The 20,058-nt window shown below is 38.0% G+C and overlaps 1 protein-coding gene across 2 annotated transcripts in view; it reads right to left on the bottom strand.

Moving 5' to 3' along the window:
• The window catches only part of NYAP2 (neuronal tyrosine-phosphorylated phosphoinositide-3-kinase adaptor 2), a 256,433-nt gene that overhangs the window by 155,605 nt on the left and 80,770 nt on the right, over positions 1-20,058 (bottom strand). Inside the window, exon 1 of one of the 2 annotated variants that reach the window (XM_045078796.1) lies at positions 11,406-11,660. The exons of the other annotated variant lie outside the window; for it this stretch is intronic. Within the exon in view, the coding sequence (XP_044934731.1) occupies positions 11,406-11,419 (14 nt within the window). The 5' untranslated portion in view covers positions 11,420-11,660. Of the gene's footprint in view, positions 1-11,405; positions 11,661-20,058 lie in introns of those variants that run through there. 2 annotated transcript variants of the gene reach the window in all.

Below are 20,058 nucleotides of genomic sequence, written 5' to 3'. Positions count from 1 at the left end.
TGCTTGGGAAAAAGTCCATAGTGAACCAGTAGAATGAAGCAGTTACTACATAAATGCTATTGGCTAACTTAAGTTAGAAAATGCAGTGACGTCATTGCAAAGAAAGAGATGAATGTATCCTACTTCTTTCTTGCTTGAAAATATTCTTAAAAATATTCTTCCTATTTCACACTGTAACTGGGGGTAATTAACTACCTTATATGTTTGCAATATATATATATATATATATATACACACACACACACACAAATATATATATAAAATATATGTATATATATATTATATATATATATATTTTTAATCATGCAGTATACTTTGATGTGGAAACTTGGTTCCAGTAAAATTGTTTTCATATATTCTTTCAAATTGTTCATTCACCAACACCCTTAATGTCTTCTTTGAGTCTCGCTTGCTCATTCAAATCCATAATCTATGGCTTTCTTGCCTTGGGCTCAAATATTTATTCTCAGCCCTTCTTATCCTCAGTGATATCTATTTTTTACATTTGTGCTCCTAATATCTTAACTCTGAGATTTTTTTTTTCAGACATTTATTTCTTGTGTCTGGCTATTTATTGATTCTTCTTAGATCTCAAGGTCAAGTGTTAAAAACGGAATCTTTACACACTTTTTTGTTAACTGCTGTGATGAATTATTATAGAAAAACAAAGCAAAACAAAACACAATAAACAGGGGGAAAAAAAAAAAACTGTCCCAAAGAGATGGTGTGAAATTACCATTGCTTCAGATGGTATACTTAAAGTTGATATTCTTAAGCATCAAATATGTTATTTCTCCTTGCTAAACTTTTTCAACTCTACCCCTAATTTGATACTTCAGAAAGAATATAAGATACATAATCAATCAGTGACTAACTCTGTCCTTTGAAGTAGGAGTCACATGCTTTCTGAGCCTCAATTACCTTTATCTTTGAAATGATAGAAGTACTCTACAAGGTTGTTATAAGAAATTAAAATAAGATAAAAATTTCAAAGTCACCTAGCAATGTGGCCAGTACAAGCAGAAGCTGGACAAATATTAATTTGCCTTCCCTACCTTCCTGATTTGCCAGGCAACTCTGTATCAATTTTTATCTTTCTGTACACAGATACAAAATAGACATCTTAATGATGAGTTTCCACTCCACTGCACCATAAAGGGAAACATACTCTTACTACATCAATGCAATTTGCTTATTTCTCTAAGTGGGCTTTGACAGTAATTGTCAGAATACATACCTCCAAATGCAGATTAGGAAGAAAAAAAAAAAGAAATTTGCTCATAAGAGAAGGAAAAAGACCAAAAATAATTAATTTTTTCTGCCATAATTATTGGTTGGGCATAATAGAGATTTCAGCAAATCTATTGAATGAATTTATGGCTACTTGTCATAAAACTTCATAATAATTTAAGATTCTTATGAAAGTTAGGATTTAGGGTAATCATGGCTAGGGATATATGCTTGAAAAACAAATACAACATTTTTATCACAAAGTACTCATTGCCAAAAGTTTGAGGTTGATATTGTTGTCTATTAATTTGATGCTTAGTCATAATGATAAGGCATAGGACATAATAATAAATGAATAAAATTTAAAAATAAAAATAATAAAAATGAAGTTAGAGCAAGAGTAGAGAGATTTTTTTAACCTTTATCAAAGTTATAATGCTTATTAAAAAGTAGGCATAGAACATTCTATGGAACATCTTTCAGAGACTTATTTTTACTTAAGACATGACAACTGCTTTTAAGATTAACATATGTTATTATCTATGGCACTTTGGAATTTAAAATTAAAATATTTCTTATGCCTGTACATAAATAAGACTTCTTTACTCCTTAAAGTGTCATGGCTTGAAGAAGAGAGGGTATATGGAAAATTCAAATCAAATCATGATATTCAGCTTCAACTTAGAACATAGTTTACAGAACTTCACATCGTGGGAGATCTTTTCCAAAAATTCAACCAAAGACGGGGAGGTTCTAGAAAATATATTTTATTTGTGTCTTCAAAACTGACATAAGCTTTGAATGTGCTTTGAGAACATGCCAAGTTTATACAAATGAGTTTAGCTAACCATATGTGGCTCATTTTTTCAACCTTGGCATGGAAGCTGGAAATACAAAATGTTAACATTTAATAGCCTTGAACCTCCTGAGCAGAAGGGGCTAACTCAGTGCCAGTTTAAAGTATAATAGTTGGTTTGGGATAATTTTGACAGAGGAAGTAACAATTCTGTGTTGAGGCATTCAATTCATCTACTCGCTATTTATTCAAAAAGTATTCGGACCCCTACTCTTTGGCACTGACCAAAGCAGAGCGGTCAGGGTCCTCAGGGAAGCACAGGCTACAGAAGCAACATGAGTTCAGCACCATGTGGTCAAATGTGCTTTGAGAGGAAGTACAGAGCTGGGAGTGGAAGAACAGGTCGTGAGGCCCTAACCACAACTGAGGGGCTGGGAAGTCCCATAGGAGGAAGTGGCTTTGCTCCTGACCCAGAGCGTGAGTCAAACTTAATCAGAAAAGGGAGAAAAGCAGGGAGAAGATAATGTATGTGCTGACTGAGGATCTAGAGAAACTGAAAATTAAACAGGTCTTTGGGCAGAACTTGATCAAAACTCTTTGTTTTCTACTTCCCAAGGCTAGAACGATGTCTAGCCCAAAGAGGTCACCCAGTAAATATTTATTAAAAAAATCAAGGGAGAAATAGGTGATTGGAAAAGTTTGAGAGTAACTCCTAGGTTTCTTAAACATCAGGATGGATGATAGTGTGTTTCAATGATATTCTGTACTATTTCCTCCTTTCCTTGAATGGCCATTTTCTTAATTTATGATGAAGGAAAAAGGAAAAATCTGTGGATCCTCAAACGCTATTAATTCCTGTCCTTATTATAAAAGTTAATAATTTGAATTCAGGGATCAGCTTAATCCCCTCCTCTCCATCTCCACTGGCCTGCTTTGGTTTAGATGCTCATCATTTCTTGGCTAAATTAATGCAATTGCTTCTTAGCTGATCTTTTTCCACAGTGCTGCCAGATTATCCTTGTAAATGCAGATTTGCTTATGTCACTCCCTAAATTAAAACTTTTTGATAGCTCTTCCATTTCTCCAGATTATAAGTACAAACTTTCATGTAACACTCAAGGTCTTTCAAGATTTGGATCTCATGCCAAGTCTCATCTGTAACCTTTTCCCCCCTTTGATTTTAAGATTATTCTAATAAAATGTGTTCTCATCTTCACTTTGTTCTGGATTGTTAAGTCTAAAGTAAAGTTCAAGATCAACCACGTGCCAAGTGTGGCAATGAGTCTTGAGGAGACAGACAAGTTAAATCATGACCTCAATTAGCAGTCACACTGCTGTCCCTCTGAACTTCTTCCTTTGGTCAAATCATGTTTTAAGACCTAATTCAGATGTGGTTTCTTTGAGGGAGGTTCCCATCATCAGCCAGTGTTTTGTTTTGTTTGTTTGTTTTTGCCTCCCTTGTGGGCTGTCACGGGGTTCTGTGCTTCTCCATATCACAGCACCTCCTTTATGTCACTCAGGACTTGTCTTCTGTAACTTGATCTCCTCTATTGGTCTGTGAGCCCCTTGAAGGATAGAACCTAAATTATTTGCAGCAAGCAGAAAGCAGATAGGGATAATGGAAGGGAGGGGAAGATATGACCCATGAAAAATTGCTCAGTATTTTCAGAAACGTTCTCTTCTTTAATTTTTTTTTTTTTAAGCTAGGCATTCTCTTTTTTTTTTTTTTTTTTTTTCTCAAACTATCACTGGAGAGAAAAAAAAAAGCTGAAAGGACACTATGAGACTCAGCTATGAATATTCAATAATTATTTTCACTGTTAGGACAAAATGGAGGTTACTAATAGCCTCCTGTTATATTGTTTGTAGATAATTTGGTTGCCTGAGATAACACAGTAAAAGCCTCTAAACTAATTTTAATTTAACAAATCCCTGGGTTATGTCTAATTCTTCTTTAACCTTGTAAAATATCTTGATAAACAGACATAGTATTCTAAATATCCATAGCCAATAGGCTTACTCTCCAGCATGTCCACACACTTACGTTCTGGACACTGAATGGTAATTGTGTACTTATGAGAATCAGTTATGTTTGCTGTCAAACCTGCTTTTATCAACGGTGTTTTTGTCATAATTATATAAGTAAATATTATGTAAACCAAAGGAATGTGAATGTGAAAAATTAGTGAGACTTTCTCTGAGAACTCTGTTGAAAAACTATGTTGATTGCTTTGAAGATGCTCAATAAAAGGAGATTTCCTAAAAAAAAAAAAAAAAAAAAAAAAAAAGGTCTAGATGGATAGCTGGATATGCTGAGATTAAGGCAAATCTGTTAAATCTAAAAGGACTCTGAACTGTGTTTGTTTTTCCATATGTTTTTAAATTTTGGCTCCACTTTGAAGAAATTGTAACTGCATTTAAAAAGTGAAACTAATGGGTACATTTTAAGCATGAAAGTTTTATGGAAGTCTAATTAGGAAAATGCATACAAGTAAAAGACTCTATTGCATAATTTGGTAAATAATGTGTATTTGCAACCTTAAATTTTAAAAAGAGTTTTATAGGTGCTTACGTATTTCTCTTTTTAAGATTTCTCTATTTTTTTTTTTTTTTTACTTTCTGCTTAATCAGTCTCAATTATATTAGTTCTTCAAAATTTACATCCTATAAACAAATGAGCAAGTATAGAGCCTGGTGCATAGGAGAGGCTTGGGAAGTCTCAAAAAATGTTGGTTTCATTCCTCCCACCTCCCCCCAAAATTACCCAAGACTCAAAGATAGTTGGTTCAGAGGAAGTTATTTTATAGTCATTGACCAATAGAAAAATCAAATTTTCCTTGAAGTATAATTGTATAAGGTCAAAAAAAAATGCAGAATGTTAATTTACTTACAGAAAACTATTTAAGCCATTGCATTCTTAAAGCACTTTGGAAAAGGAGCCTGGAAGGAGAACACATTTTCCTAGTGGAATTGTATGTAAAGAAATATTCTCCATTGAGGAAAGAGCCAGACCACTAAAGAAAGCAGCAGATGCCATGCTCTTCTGTACCATTTCAATATGTTTTCTTCTGAGAAGGTACATGTCAGTAGTTGGATACCTAGTTACTCTCCCAGCCCAGATCATCATGTATGACACTGCATTATCACCAAAAGCATCATCTGTGACACTGACACCATTTCTGAAAGCTTCTGATAATGTGCACAAAACTAGGAAAATACCATACTGGCAGAAAGGATTTAATAGAATCCAAAGCTACTTCAGGCATGAATTTCACAGACAGAAAGATGAGTTTCCCTGAGTCTGTAAAACATCCAAGTCCATAGCCACCTATTCATTTAACTCTGGAGGAGAGATGACAAGATTTGCCAAGCAAAGGAAGACTAATGAAAAAGATTTAATGTCAGCTCTATCTCAAATGTATGGTATCCATCCCTCCCAAACTTTTGTAACTTGCTCTTCTCTTGATATGGCATCTTAATATTATAATGGAATGATCCTATAAATTTTGGGGGCAAAAAGAGATCTCAAAAACTTTGTAGAAAATACCTCTAGATGCAAAGTATTTGAGCACAGTGAAATGCTACTTGCAGAAAAATTTTGCAGTTTAAGTAGAGTTATGGAGTGAAAGGGGAAAATGAATTCTTGAAAGATCAAGAAATTCTAGATATGCATTTACAGAATAATTGTGGAAAGGATCTATCAATGAATAAAATACAGTGTTCTTGCATCTTTCATATCAGGCCAAGAATCATCTAATGTCTTTCTAAATAACATTCTTAAATTATCTGAATGCAACTGAAAGTTACCCTTGTTAAAAATGAAGATGATACTCTACTTACAAATGGTACACACCTTCATAGTGACTCTTTCAAAGATTCAAGACATCCTGGTTTTTGTAAATTCCCACCTAGATCCTCAGCAGAACACTGCCAGGTCTGTTTCATGGAGAAAAGTTTTGCCCTCCAACAGGAGGCTCCTTTGCCTTTCCCCTTTCCATCTTTGAAGTTTTCCACATCTTTAGCTGTATGCAGCTTTTCTCGGTTTCTTGACTCAATCTCTCACTAGAATTTTCAATATAAAATTCTAATTCCATAGTTGAGAAGATTTTTTTTTTTCTCTATCCAGATTCTTCTTGATCTTGTTTTATAAAAGATTTTATTTAGGGATACCTGGGTGCCTCAGTAATTAAGCAACAACCTTGAGCTCAGGTCATGATCCCAGGGTCCTGGGATCAAGTCCCTCATCAGTCTCCCTGCTCAGCAAGGAGCCTGCTTCTCCCTCTGCCTGCCGCTCCCCCTGCTGGTGCGCTCACTCCCACACACTCTCTCTCTCTCTCCCCCTTTCTGCCTGGCAAATAAATAAATAATAAAATCTTTAAAAAAGAGATTTTATTATTTATTTGAGGGGGGATCACAAGTGAGGGGAGAGGCAGAAAGAGAGGGACAAGCAGACTCCCTACTGGGCAGGGAGCCAGATGTACCCCAAGATCATGACCTGAGCCCAAAGCAAATGCTTAACTGACTGAGCCTCTCCCCTTGATCTTAGAACTGTTTTCACTACTCTTGACCACAGCTTCTTTTTGGAATGTCCCATTTTCTTTGGCTTCCCTGAAATCATCCTTCCCTATTTTTCATCTTTTTTCCTTGCTCCTGCTTAGTATCCTCACTGACTTCTTGCCCCTTATGTTTCAGTATAGGCCAAGCTTCTGTTGGCACATTTCTCATTTCTCTGATAAAAAAATATCATTTTTAAAGTCTTGAATGTTCTATCCTATTTATATTATTTCTTTTAAAAAATATATTTTATTTATTTATTTGAGAGAGAAAAAGTGAGAGGGACAGAGAGAGCATGAGGGTGGGGGAGGGAGAAGCAGGCGGCCCGCCGAGCAGTGAGTTCAATGTGGGGTTCAAGCCCAGGACTCTGGGATCATGACCTGAAGCAAAGGCAGATGCTTAACCAAGGGAGCCACCGAGGCACCCCTATGATTTCTAAATCTAATATTCCACTGTCCCCTGCACTGTAAGAACTATCTTTGCTCTCTCTCTAAAATGTTGGATATTTTCAAATGGCAATTCCTTTGATACTCCAGGTCAATGTTAAACTCAGCATCATTTCTGTTCCTCTATTGAAACTTAGTCTTCAATAGTATCATTAGTCTATCAATCATAGAGAACAAAGCCTTCCAAATGATTTGACGCCAAGTATCTTTTTATATGCGTAAGTTCAGATGGTCAACAAATCTTTCCTCTTCTCCCTGGATTTCCTGTTTTCCAACCCATCTAGAAGGCTTATATTAACTTTCAGTCTTGACTACTAAGTGATATTCTTAATTGGATTCTCTACCTCAACTTACCTTTATACTAATCATTAACCTAAAAAAAAAAAAAAAATTTCCAGAAAAGAAATAGGAATGCCTTACTTCCCTTCTTTAGAGCCTTTAGGTGTACCCAAAATAGAATCCAGTTCCTCTGTAAGGTAATTCAGGCTTTGCATGATCTGACACGGCCTCCTTTCCAGTTTTGTCATATTACCCACTCACATAGTTCTCTCTCCTGGGAGCCCTTCCTCTTCAAACTACATGGCCATTTGGGAAAAAAAAAAAAAAAAAATCAAGTCCACCTGGTTTAACATTGAATGTTACATCTTCCTGAACCTTTCATCAATATACTCTCACTTCTTAGCTTGAATTTGTTTTGTATTATTTGTTACTTTCTGTCTTACATTACAGCTGTTATACACAAATACGAGATTCTAGAGTTTTTGAGGATGGGGGTCAAACTTTGTGCATTCCTTTTTCTCCTAAAACATCTGGGATGCCTCTATGAACATAAAAAGTAATGTGTAAATGTCTAGGGATTTAAATTTAACTAAGATGTTAATTAAAAGAAATATGTAGTGAACTATTTTAAATTAGTCCCAGGTATATTAAAGGGTTACAACTCTCTAGAAATTTTGCTTCACTAAAATAAATCTGGCAGACTAAAAAATATGTTTTTTTTTTTTTAATAGAAGTTTGGTTTAGAAGGAAATGAAGAGAAAAAGTGAAACAGAGAGAACAAGGACATTATGTTGTCCAGAGACTCTCAACTTCTAAAGAGAACGGAGCTCAAGATCCACAACTGAAGAGTCAAACCCTCAACCCTCTTTTTCCCAGGAAGTACCTACAAAGTGGGGATAAAATTTATAATCTATGCATCTGCAGAAAAAGACACTGGAGATCACACACAGACATACAGAGATACACAACACAGTGCATACACACGCTTTTCCCCCCTATCCAGGAGATTCTGTTTCTAGCTCTGCTCCTACAGCATCCTATGGCCACTAGGGAATTCCTTTATAAATATAGGCATTCGCCTTTGAAATGGGATAGTGATACCTTAACCCAAGGTCCCTCAGGAGGTTTGTGGGATTCAAATGAGAATGTAAAACAAGGTCAGGTTATATTTTCCTGTATAACAACAAAAATCATTTCACAAATCTTTCTACTAAACATACCACATTTGCAAACCGATAAAGCCCAGAACGGAACTCCTCGGCATTTTCAAAGTCTATGTAAAAAAAAAAATGCCTGCAGTTCTAAAACCCAACCTTCCATCCCTCATTCATATAATCCAAGTGACATGTAAATGGGAATCGCTAAAGATACTACTTAAGAACCAAATCCTCATTCATGGATGCATTAGTCCCTCTAAATGGAGTGGCCGATGTGCTGTGTTTATACCCAACAGGCTGAACAACCACTTAATGCACCCAAATGGAATAATGTGATAGAGTGAAATATAGATGCTGCTGATGGCCTAAGCAGAGGCCAGAAGCTTGGCTCCCTATTTTCTTGGAGTGACTTTCCGGGAACGACTCACTTTCCCTGATTGGTTTCCTTCAGACGAAATAATTGAATCTAATGTTCTGTGTCAATGCAAGCACTTGGATTATTTGCTTTATGGTGCGGTCCTTAGGGGCTTCAGGGTCCGGTGTTAAAAATTTGTCTTTGATCAAGCCTCATCCTCTCCTACACATCTTTATTCATAACAAATTAGAAGCTATTATCACAGTATATTAGCAACAGTTTCAATGCCCACAGTGCATCTTAAAATAAAAAGAAACAATTTCCTCATTACAATGGATGCAGTATCTTAGTTGGCCTCATTATAATATTTATCATCTGTTATTTGTTGAATGTGAAAGCACAATGAGATGATGCCTTACCCTGGTAAAAGACACACACCCCTCAGGGCTTACAGTTTATTGGAGAGCACATTTAAATTCAAGCTCTACCTTGTTAAAATAAACTCTTCTTATGCACATCCAAGAGGACCAAGGAAATGTGACTTCATGGCTGCCTTATTGAAAAGGGAGTTTCTTATTTACTGAAGACTGCTACAATTTAAGAAGTGTAATTAACTTAAAGATTTCTTGGTAAAGTTCCCTACCACCACTTTACCCCCTTTAAAACTATCATTTCTGGGCACCTGTTTCAGTTTTTTCTTAAAGAGTTTGTCTTGGAAAATAATCAGATTTGAATCCAGATGAAATCACCAAAAGAGATTTCACTATAACTCATTTAGTTAAACAAAAATGGAGGATGCAATATTATAAGTTTTAGACTAAATTGAGAATCCATATGATACAGTGTTAAATATACACACATTCCCTGGCCACTCAATTTCTCCAAAACTTCTCCTCCAAGGTATTTTATTTCTTCCTATCTCAGCCACTGCTCCTATGGTCCGACCTGGGTCTTTTGATTCCCAATACCTTCACCCACAACCTCAGCTTAAACATCTGCATTATTGACCATCAGCATCTGTCTTTCTGACTCACTACCTCTGTTTGGTTAAGCTCAAGCCCCCTTTTGTCGCTTTTTGGGAACGTCCTATCTACTGGTTTTGCAATCTTATCTTTTCTGTGTTCCTCCTCAATAGCTGTAAATATTGTCTTTCTGAACACAGCTTATATTCCAGGACAAATCGTTAGTACAACTCCCTGGCACATACCCTCAATACCTTTGTCCTTGTACTGCAGTGTTAAAATGATGAACGCAGGCATTTCAGATGAGGAGTCATGGTCAGTCAGTTCAAGGTCATAGCAGGTGATGTTGTCATCCACATGTGCAAAGGGGACCCCAAGCAACAACAAGGTTTGGTGTGTGGCTTCTCCTCCATCTTTTTGCCTTAGCTTCACCAGGTCAGTTTCCCTAAGATCCATTTAAGGGGACATTCCCTTGCTCAAATGGCCACAACAGCATTTGATTTAAAAACATTTTATAATGTGTCAACACCCCACATATTCCATCTTATTTTCTACTTCTACACTTGCCAATATCCATTCTCTGCTGATGATCTCCACCAAAAATACAGACACTTGATTAATTAATGAATATCCAATTAAATAGTTAAACTCATAATTACTGAAGACCTATTTGGTCAAGACAGAGTGCTAGGTCCTAGTCATTCAACAGAGAACATGGTATTTCTCTTTCCCAAACTTGGAGCCATGTGATCAAGGTGGTACCATGAAGAAAACAGTGATGTGGAAGAGAGAAATAGGGAAGACATCATCCAGATGGGACTGAGTGAGTAATTCATTCTTCTGGCAGAATGTACTCTTCTCATTTCTTCCAGTCCTACCTATCTTTTAAAAGCTAGCACCAATTCATTCTCCAGTAAGTTTCAAACCCCACTGTTTCTGAGAGCTGATTTCTCTAAACTTTTCTACTTCTTAAATCCACAGAAGTACAAACAGAATAGATTTCATTTCTCTAACTCATTTCATAATTTTAATTTTTTGTTCACAAACAAAGTAAAAGTTCCTAGAGTGGTGAGGGAATCAGTGTTGTGTTTTATGTTTAATAAGCCCTCATGCAGTCTGAACATTTAGGAGACTGTTTTAAGAGAATAATTGATCTATAAATATTTCCTTAAAGATGATCAAAATAAGCACATGTAAACATTATACAATGAAGAGCTTACATGAACACTATCACTTGAATTCTGCATGATAATCAATACAGTGCTTTGAATTTTTTTGACCAACCTTAATGAATTTAGATGAAGTTATTGCATTGTTTTTGGTTGGTATTATTAGTTTTTACTAATAATAGTATAAGAAATACAGATGTAAATAAGTTCCATAGTTTTCTTTTGTGTTACATTGAACATCTTTGTAAAATCCAGGCAAAGAGGACTGTCCCGTAAGGATGGAGGTGAAAATGCAATTGCATTGTGTACGCAAGCTCTACAAACAGAAATCAAACTATTCCACCCTTCTTCCCACTCCACCTCAACCTCCTCAAAGCATAATGAAGAGGAATAGAAAATAATATTCCCTTAGACAATACCACCAATTTCAGAATAAAGCAAAACAACAAATTCATACCTTGACAAATACATGTGGAATGCCTATTTGCAAATCATTTCTTGCAAACCTCTTTTACTCTCTGTAGGACCCAGTTTTCTGGAAGGAATGGAATTTTATATCTTGATATCTGATCTCTTCCTTCATAAGACAGAAGCAGGCTCTGAAGCAGAAAGGAATGGCTAATTGGGACAAGAAGAGAAATCCAGCAGAACTGGTCACCTCTGAGTAAAGCATTAGTGACTGAATTCACACGATGGGCAGGATTTGATGTGACCGAATGCATTATGGCAACTGATTCATTCTTGCCTTTTCAAGTCACTCTCAAAGTCAAGCAAACTAGTACTTCCCATTTCCCTGCAGAGCTAGAGACTATTCACAGTAAATCAGGTGACAGAAACTTTGGTTCACATCCAGTTTTGTGGGGAGACACAGTCAATGAGTAATATGTCCAGCTCAATGAAAGTCGATGACCTATGGGTCACATTCCCTCACATTAGGGGAACTGCCTGTGTTCCCACCAACTTGGATTTATAAACTGTTTTTTCTTCTGAAGAGTACTGAATGTTATCATACATTTTATGTGATGTGTTGCTGCAAATACACCTCCATTTTACAAATTAAATAACAATAACAAGGAATTAAACTAAAGAGAAGCATTGGAAGTAAGATTAGAGAGGCAACTGGAAATGTGAGCTTGATTTATGGCCATACTATGAGCTTGCTTTGAGTGGCTTGGGAAGTCATTGGGAGCTTTCTAGTTCATGCTGGACCCAATGACACTGGCTTGGCAGAGCCTCCTATATGCATATCTTTCCAACTCCAAAGTGACTTTACGGGGATAGCTTGAGGTCAGCCACAGTGGAAATATTTACATGGGGGGAACCAGCAAATGCCACAAATGAAGGTGTTTCTTTTTTCCCAATAAAGGCAGTTATTTAAATTCTACACCATTGTGAACAGAAGAGTTACACGATATGGTGTGAACTAAGTTCTGAGTTAATAAAAGGAGTTGGGGGGACACCTGGGTGGCTCAGTCCATTAATCAGCTGCCTTCACCTCAGGTCATGATCCCAGAGTCCTGGGATCAAGTCCCACATCAGACTCCTTGCTCCGTGGGGAGCCTGCTTCTCCCTCTGCCTCTGCCTGCCACTCTGCCTGCCTGTGCTTTTTCTCTCACTCTAACAAATAAATAAATAAAATCTTTAACAACAACAACAACAACAAAATGACACTTGCGGTTGGGGAACGGGAACAAGAGAGGGATAGACCCGTTGGAAGTGTCCTGCACTAAAGCCAAAGTGAGATCTCGAGGACTTACGCTGGAGTGAATCTGCTCTCAGGAAAACAACCTTACCTGTTGTTTTGAGAAAGTATGAAAATCCACATCTTTGTATAAATCTCCCATTATTTTTCTGTCACCCACACTGTACATGTTAGATGAACACGACCATAAGCAGTCATCACTCTGCAGCTCCTCGTTCATGGCCCTGCACCAGCCTGTGATTTTTCCTGACACCAGCACTGGTGCCCTCACTCTTTACCAATACATATTTGATGAATGGATTTTAAACACGCTTCAAAACAAAACAGAAAAGTTCCTATAAAAATATGCTTATGGTGGAAGTCCCTACTTCACACCACACCAAGGAAGTTGACAGGATGCATTGTGGAAGTAAACATCTAAATTATCAGAATCTTATACAAAATACCTGTATTTTTCAAGTGATATCTTCATCACAATGCCCTTGTATAGTGTGATTCTTTATACCCACTTTATGAATAAAAGAACACAACCTGAATGGTAAATTGACCAGTAGACTCAGTTCCAGAATGTTCCACTTCTATGACAGTCTGCATCTTTGTATCATGCTGCATGGCTTATAGTTGAACTGAGGATTAAAGATCCCAGATACTTCACTTAATGAGTTGGCATAGTGAATGGATTAAGTTACTCATAATAATAGTGATAGTAATAATAAAATTATAACTATCTATGTTTAAGGCACTATCCTATACAAACAGCCCTATGAATGAGGGACTATTATTGTCCCTGTTTTGAAGATGGAAAGATGACTTGTAGGGAGTCTAAGTTACTTGTCCAAGGCCTCACAGATGGAAACTAAGTTGGTTTTGAACCAGGCCTGCCTATCCCCAGACCTTATGCATAGTTTTAAAACTCATGGAACATGGGGATTTTTTTTTTTTTTTAAGGAAAAAAAAAATAATTCCAAGTACAGAATCTTAGAATATAGATATGCTGGACAAGATGGCCTGGTTAAAACAGCATTGCCTCTGATGACCTTGACATAGGTATTTCTCAAAATCATAAGCAGAGGAATAGTCACTGTAACCTGTGGGCATCATAGGGACATTACTCTTCCTATCACCCACCAGGCCTTTGCACCATGAACCAGCCAACACGTGATGGGCACATGCACCTTCTCCTGGCTTAACTACTCAGGGACATACACTGCCATTTACCTGCTCCACACAGGCCCTAGAGTCAACCCAAATCTTTTTAGTCCATACCACTACCTTCTCCACTATTTCTGTCCATCATGTCCTTTACCACAACCAGACAAGTTAGAGCTTTCCCAATTTTTTTTAAAGATTTTATTTATTTATTTGAGAGAGATTGAGAGAAAGCATGAACTGATCGAGGGAGGAGCACACCCCCAATCTGAGTGGGGAGCCCAAGGCGAGGCTCAATCCCAGGATCCTCGGATCATGACCTGAGTTGAAGACAAACGCCTAACCAACTGAGTCACCCAGGCATCCCAAGCTTTCCCAATTTTTTTTTTTAAGATTTTATTTATTTATTTGACAGACAGAGATCACAAGCAGGCAGAGAGGCAGGCAGAGAGAGAGAGAGAGGGAAGCAGGCTTCCTGCTGAGCAGAGAGCCTGATGTGGGACTTGATCCCAGGACCCTGAGATCATGACCTGAGCCAAAGGCAGCGGCTTAACCCACTGAGCCACCCAGGTGCCCTCTCAATTTTTACTACTTGAGAATATGCTTACAATGTATAATAAAAATAGAGTAAATGGTTAAATCATGAACTTTTGTAGCCTGCAAAATCTTTTGTTGCTGTAGAGGAAGTGACATAGAATCTATGAATTTCATAGAAAAGAGGAGAATTTCTGAGACCATACGTGACTGGAACTGTCTCCTGCCAGAAGTTGAAGCCATCAGCATCTCTCATGACTTGAAGCATCACTAACTTCATGATAAAGAACCCCAGTCAAACCACTGGAGAGAAGCCATCTGTAGCAGACAACTTTGCAGTATATGCACTGGACAACAGAGAAATTTACTAAGTTCCTACCAAAGACAAATAATTGTAATAAAAACTATAGAAATACATTTAGTGCTGATTCTATAATTAAGTATGAATTTCAAGAAATTACAAACTCAGACACTTAAGGAACTGAGTTAAAATCCATAACCAAAAAAAAGAAAATGTTTTAATACGGACAGGTGTAGTGATGGTGTTCAACACAAAATAAGATGTGTTCATAGTAAAGGAGGGTAGGACCGGGATACCTAAAGAAGCAGATATGGGTATAATTGACAATGGGACATTTCCTATGACCATAGCCTAGCTAAGGACTTCTCTAGCTCTTTGGAGAGCAAGTTGATTGAAATCTGATCTTTTCATTAAATGTTATAGAATATGTTACTGTTGCTTATATAATTATGCTATAGGCAATAAATTATTCAGTATTCCTTCTGTAGTGTAGCAATTTTATTTAAAACTTCTTTCTTTGGTCTTTAAAGTTCTGTGTTAAGAATTCTTTGGGCATCATTAGAAAGGATGTTGGATGTACTGGATCACATTCAAAGACTCTCAGACTTGTCCATCTTGATCTTCACTCTGATCCCAGCATCTTGTGCATTACTTAGAACATGAATACTTTCAAAAAGTAGTGGTTAAATAATGGACCAAACAAATAAAAGCAGTCAAAAGAGTGTTGTTCCAGGTAGGCAAATTTGAGACTCCACACCTCTTAACAGTAACACATCATGTGACTCATTAGGCAAGTATTTAGATGTATTCAAGGTTATTTTAGCTGACAGTGAACTTTAGGACAAAGGTTGGCAAGTACAAATTTAAGAGAAGACAAAGGAATAACAGGATTTTAATTTACATAATTGGTTACCTGTGTCCTATCAGCTCCCATACTGGCCTGACAGAGTAAACCCTGCATAAACTCCCCTTTAAGTCTCTGGATAGGTAATCCTGGTTTGGGATTATCAAATCCAAGCAACAAGCCTTCCTTTGTCTACTTGACATTTCTTTCACCCAGCAGACTTCACTATAGAACAGTAGGTACTACTTACAAAATTTAATTTACAAAGAAAGTCAAGGAGATGTATTTACATCTACATGGTAAATCCCCAGTCTTCCTTGAAATTTATCTCTCCCCTCATTTAACAACAAGCATCGGAGATCAATGCTCCAAAGCGCTATCCATGGAGATGCTTTGAACATTTTTCTTCAAAAGATACTGATTTTAGGTTTTCTGTGCTGCTGTTAAAGGAGTCAAACAAGAATCTTTGTGTTGTAAGTCATCAAAGGGATACCTTTGGGACAACATCACATGTTGAATGGTTTAGAAAGGAACAGAAGAGAATGGAAATGAAACTCAGAGCTAGAAGCTATCCTATGTCCCAAGAGAATTTAATTCTCTGTTTTCTTAAAGTGCACGGACAAATAGAAGCCCCTCTATTGAGCACTATGTCAATTAAAAGAGTTCTAAGAAAACTTATGTCATTATTAATAGTCAAGTTAAAGATAGTTCAACAGGTTTCTTACCTGCAGGTCACCAGGATGAACAGCATGCAAATGTGTGCTGTGACCATCCAAGAAGCTTTCACCGTTTAGTTTCCCAAACTGTGTTGCTGAGGATCTCATAGAGCTATGGGCATCCTTTGGGGAAATGGACCTGAGTTGGCAATTTTCAAACCTGGCTTCACATTGGATTCACCTGGAGAGCTTTAAATAATGGTTGTGTCAGGATTCATCCCCAGAGAGATCTATTATTTGTTACTGGGCACTGGTGTTTAAAAAGTGCTCCAGGGTCTTACAATGGGTAGCCAGGGTTGAAAAGCTTTGCATCGTGTGAGTTCAAACCCCATGATTTGGAGGTGAGGAAACTGCTTATCTACATACCCAGATACCGGCTGCATGACCCCATCCTGCTTTTTTGACCTCAACAAAATCTGGGGATTTGAGAACATGGTCAACACCGGTCCCCATTTCATCTTTAAAATGGGCAATACATTATTTATCATACTTTTAATAAGAAAATAAAATAGGAATCTATTGTCTTATTTTATGATTCATTACTGGTTACTGGTGAATGAGACAACTCCTGTTTGAAAGAAAAGGAGGAAACTCTAATCTATGAGGAAAACAACTGTAAAAACTTAAGTGCAATGTGGACTTCGATGTAAGTGTGCAGCTGAGTGAGTGAAACTTTTTATTTCGGTGTTGGTGTCACTAGTCATCAATAGTCTTGGAGTTGGAGTTAGAGCTGCTCTTCCCCCTGGATTCTTAGCAAAGCTCTGCTGCAAAGCATTCATTTCCTTATCTGGGCAGCATATTTCCCTATTTACTGTGTGGTTTTCAGTTGCTTCTTAAGGGAAGTCCTTGTTTCAATACTACTAATAAACTCACACACAGCAACCATCATGGGGGAATTCAATTCATAACAATTCATGAGTTCTATAGACTGTTGGGGAAACCAGCAAAAGTCAGCCCCCAAAAAAGTATCCCTTATAAGAGGAACAAAGCAAGCAGTCCACCTATCCAAAAAATTTTGGAAATCAGTCATACCAGAAAGATGAAATGAAAATTCCATTAAGTTGACATGACAGGCTTACAAAATGAGCAGTCCAATTATTTTTTCTCTAATGAAATAAACAAAATCTGTTTATTATATTTTTAAAGGCCAAGGATTATCATTCTTTTCCATGGCACTTATGATTTCATTAAGTGTAGATGGCTAGACATGTTTGTTCTTACAGCTCTGTGGGAGAACAATTCAGATTTTTTTTTCTGCCATTCCTTTGTTTTGAGTAACAGCAGGATTATAGAAAGTAAATACACAAATTTTGACTTAAACCCCCTGATGGACAATCGATAGGGGTCAGAAAAAATATCTTGAAAGAACAAAGATAGCTTTGCAGATGTGGAGACCAAATTTCTTTTCCGGTCCCATTGGGATTTTCGTTTGCTCTTATACCAAGCGTCCTGCGAATGTCAGCTATGTTTCTGTCAATGCTACAACCTGGTGTGCCACTATATAGAAAGATGGTCAAAGATTTTTGCAAATACTGCTTACAGAATTGTTCCTGTGAGTGTGGCTATGGTGGGGTGGGGTAGTGTTTGTAAGAGTGAGGGAAACTAAGAGGAAGTGACTTCTAGAAAAATCTATAAATGCCTACGACTCAAAACTATCACCAGAAATACTATAGGTCACCTTATAAAGTGGGATGAAACTGGTCTATCCAAGCTAATTAAACATTTGTATTTGGTCAGTTTGAAAGTTACCTACAAGAAAGCAAAGAAAAGGCTCTTGGATCCAGCAGAGGTGACGGGAATCTGTGAGGGCCCTCAGTGGCCTCAAGGCCAGTACTTCTGTGCATGGTCCCCTGCTATCATGTCTGCCCCAAATACACGTTTGTAGTCAGGGCCAAGCCACAGACTTTTGATATAAAGCAGAGAGTATGCTAAGATTCTTCCTCCCAGAGAGAGAGGGAAGTTGAGCCAGGCAAAACCCACTCAGCACCCAGAGACTATCGGAGACCATAGAAACCATAAGAGACAGAAGTGAGAGGCTGGCCTTAGTTACCAAATGACACTAGAGGAATTTGTCTATCCATGGTTCCAGAAGTGCTGGTCATGTTTTCCCTGACCCCAGAGTGGTTTTTCTCTCATACTGCTGGCTAACATTCCCATCACTGATAAGGTCCTTCCCACCAAAAATGCATACATGTGGGGATCTCTGAGAAGAAGTTGGAGCTCACATGTGCATGGGGTGGGAGGTCATGATGATATGATATAGTTTTCTCAAAAGGGAGGACCCAGAGAGATTGAACGGTGAAGGGAAAGAGGGGACGGGGGGCAACTAAATAGCAGAGCAGAGACTGAAGGGGGGCATTGTCACCAGCCAGCTCACTTAAAGTGGGCTCTGATGGGGTTTTTTTCATCTGTATTTTAATGTAACTGCAATCTCTTTGACTGAGGATAATGAATTTAAATGAGCAGTGCCTAGAAATAAATTCAGAGGTTATTTCAAAGGTTATTTATAAGAAGCAAATGTCTTCAAGGAGGAAATCAGTGACATTTGGAAGCAGAGATCATGTCTACCTAATACTATAAGCCCAGCTCAGCAGTAGGCAGGGCTCAATGTCTGTGTGTGCTTGCTGTTCGGGCTTACACACAGTGCTGTTTGCACAGGCCTTCAGAGAATTCTCTGTAGCATCAAAGCTTGGAACATTTATGTCCTACAGAAACGCTAATAGCTGGCAGTTTTCTTTTCAGCTCATCTACTACCAAAGCTCCCATCCTTGGCTATTCTTTCAAAGTCGACTGTTGCCAGGAGCCTAAGAGCTGTCAATGTTTTCTTAGCTTTACTGTCTAACTCTCACTCCTGACTGATTTTTCATGCACAGCCACAAAATTTTTCAATAATCTGGGTCTCCTCTTTATATACTTTTCCTGAAATCATAGCCAAAAGGAAGGCTCAGAAGATGGTGGCTTTTCCAGTCAGGGTACTGCGTACTTTGCTCAAAGGGAGGCACCGTGAGATGGAGGAGGAAGAACAAATGCCCTGGGCACTGGTTGCCAACCAAAGTGGGGACAGTTTTGCTCCCCGAGAGACATTGATCAATGTCTTCAGACATTTTTGACTGTCACCATTCCAGCAGGGATGGCTCCTGGCATCTAACAAGTAAAGGTCGGGGATGCTGCTAAATGTTCCACAAGACCCAGGACAGCTACATCAGCAAAGAGATACGCAGTCCAAACGTCCACTGTGCCTTTGCACACTTTGCCCACTTTGACCTAACAGCTTTTTGGGAAAGGTTGCTGACCAAAGTGGGTACAAACCCAACTTAGAGATGTCACTAAAATGGTTATGGTCAGCACCTCATTGTCCTGAGTATGTCAGCTTGAGTCTGAATAGGCCAAACCGGTAAACCCAAACTTGAGAAGGCCTCGAAATCACCCGGAGGACTTTTAGAACCCAAATGAATGGGCCCTACCCTTAGGATTTCTGGTTTGATAGATCTAGCACGAGCCCCAAGAATTTTCATTTCTAGCCAGCTCCCAGGTGATGCTAAAGCAGCTGGTTGGGGACCCCACATTGAGAACCACTGGACTAGGCTGACCCAAGTTTGATTCCAAAGTTCCTGTTCAAACGGTTAAGATTCACAAATAGCATTTCAAAGGAGAGATTAACCTTAGTGGCAACTCTGAGGAAATTCGACATTAAGCTTGTCAACATGAAGTGGGAACATAAGGTCGAGGAGAAAACAGTAACGAGAATCACACCTGTACATCCAACTTCTAGGCCTGAGGGCCCCTTCCCCGAGGAGCTGGCTGAGCTGAAGTCTACCGTAAATCATTTAGTTTCTGATCCCCGGCCCCTTGTCTGTAACGGAG

Source organism: Mustela putorius, unplaced genomic scaffold, assembly GCF_011764305.1.
Source record: "Mustela putorius furo isolate JIRA1106 unplaced genomic scaffold, ASM1176430v1.1 tig00000275_pilon_pilon_pilon, whole genome shotgun sequence".
Taxonomy (NCBI): domain Eukaryota; kingdom Metazoa; phylum Chordata; class Mammalia; order Carnivora; family Mustelidae; genus Mustela; species Mustela putorius.
The sequence above is the reverse complement of the archived record's forward strand: the minus strand, read 5'-3'. Positions and strand labels throughout refer to the sequence as shown.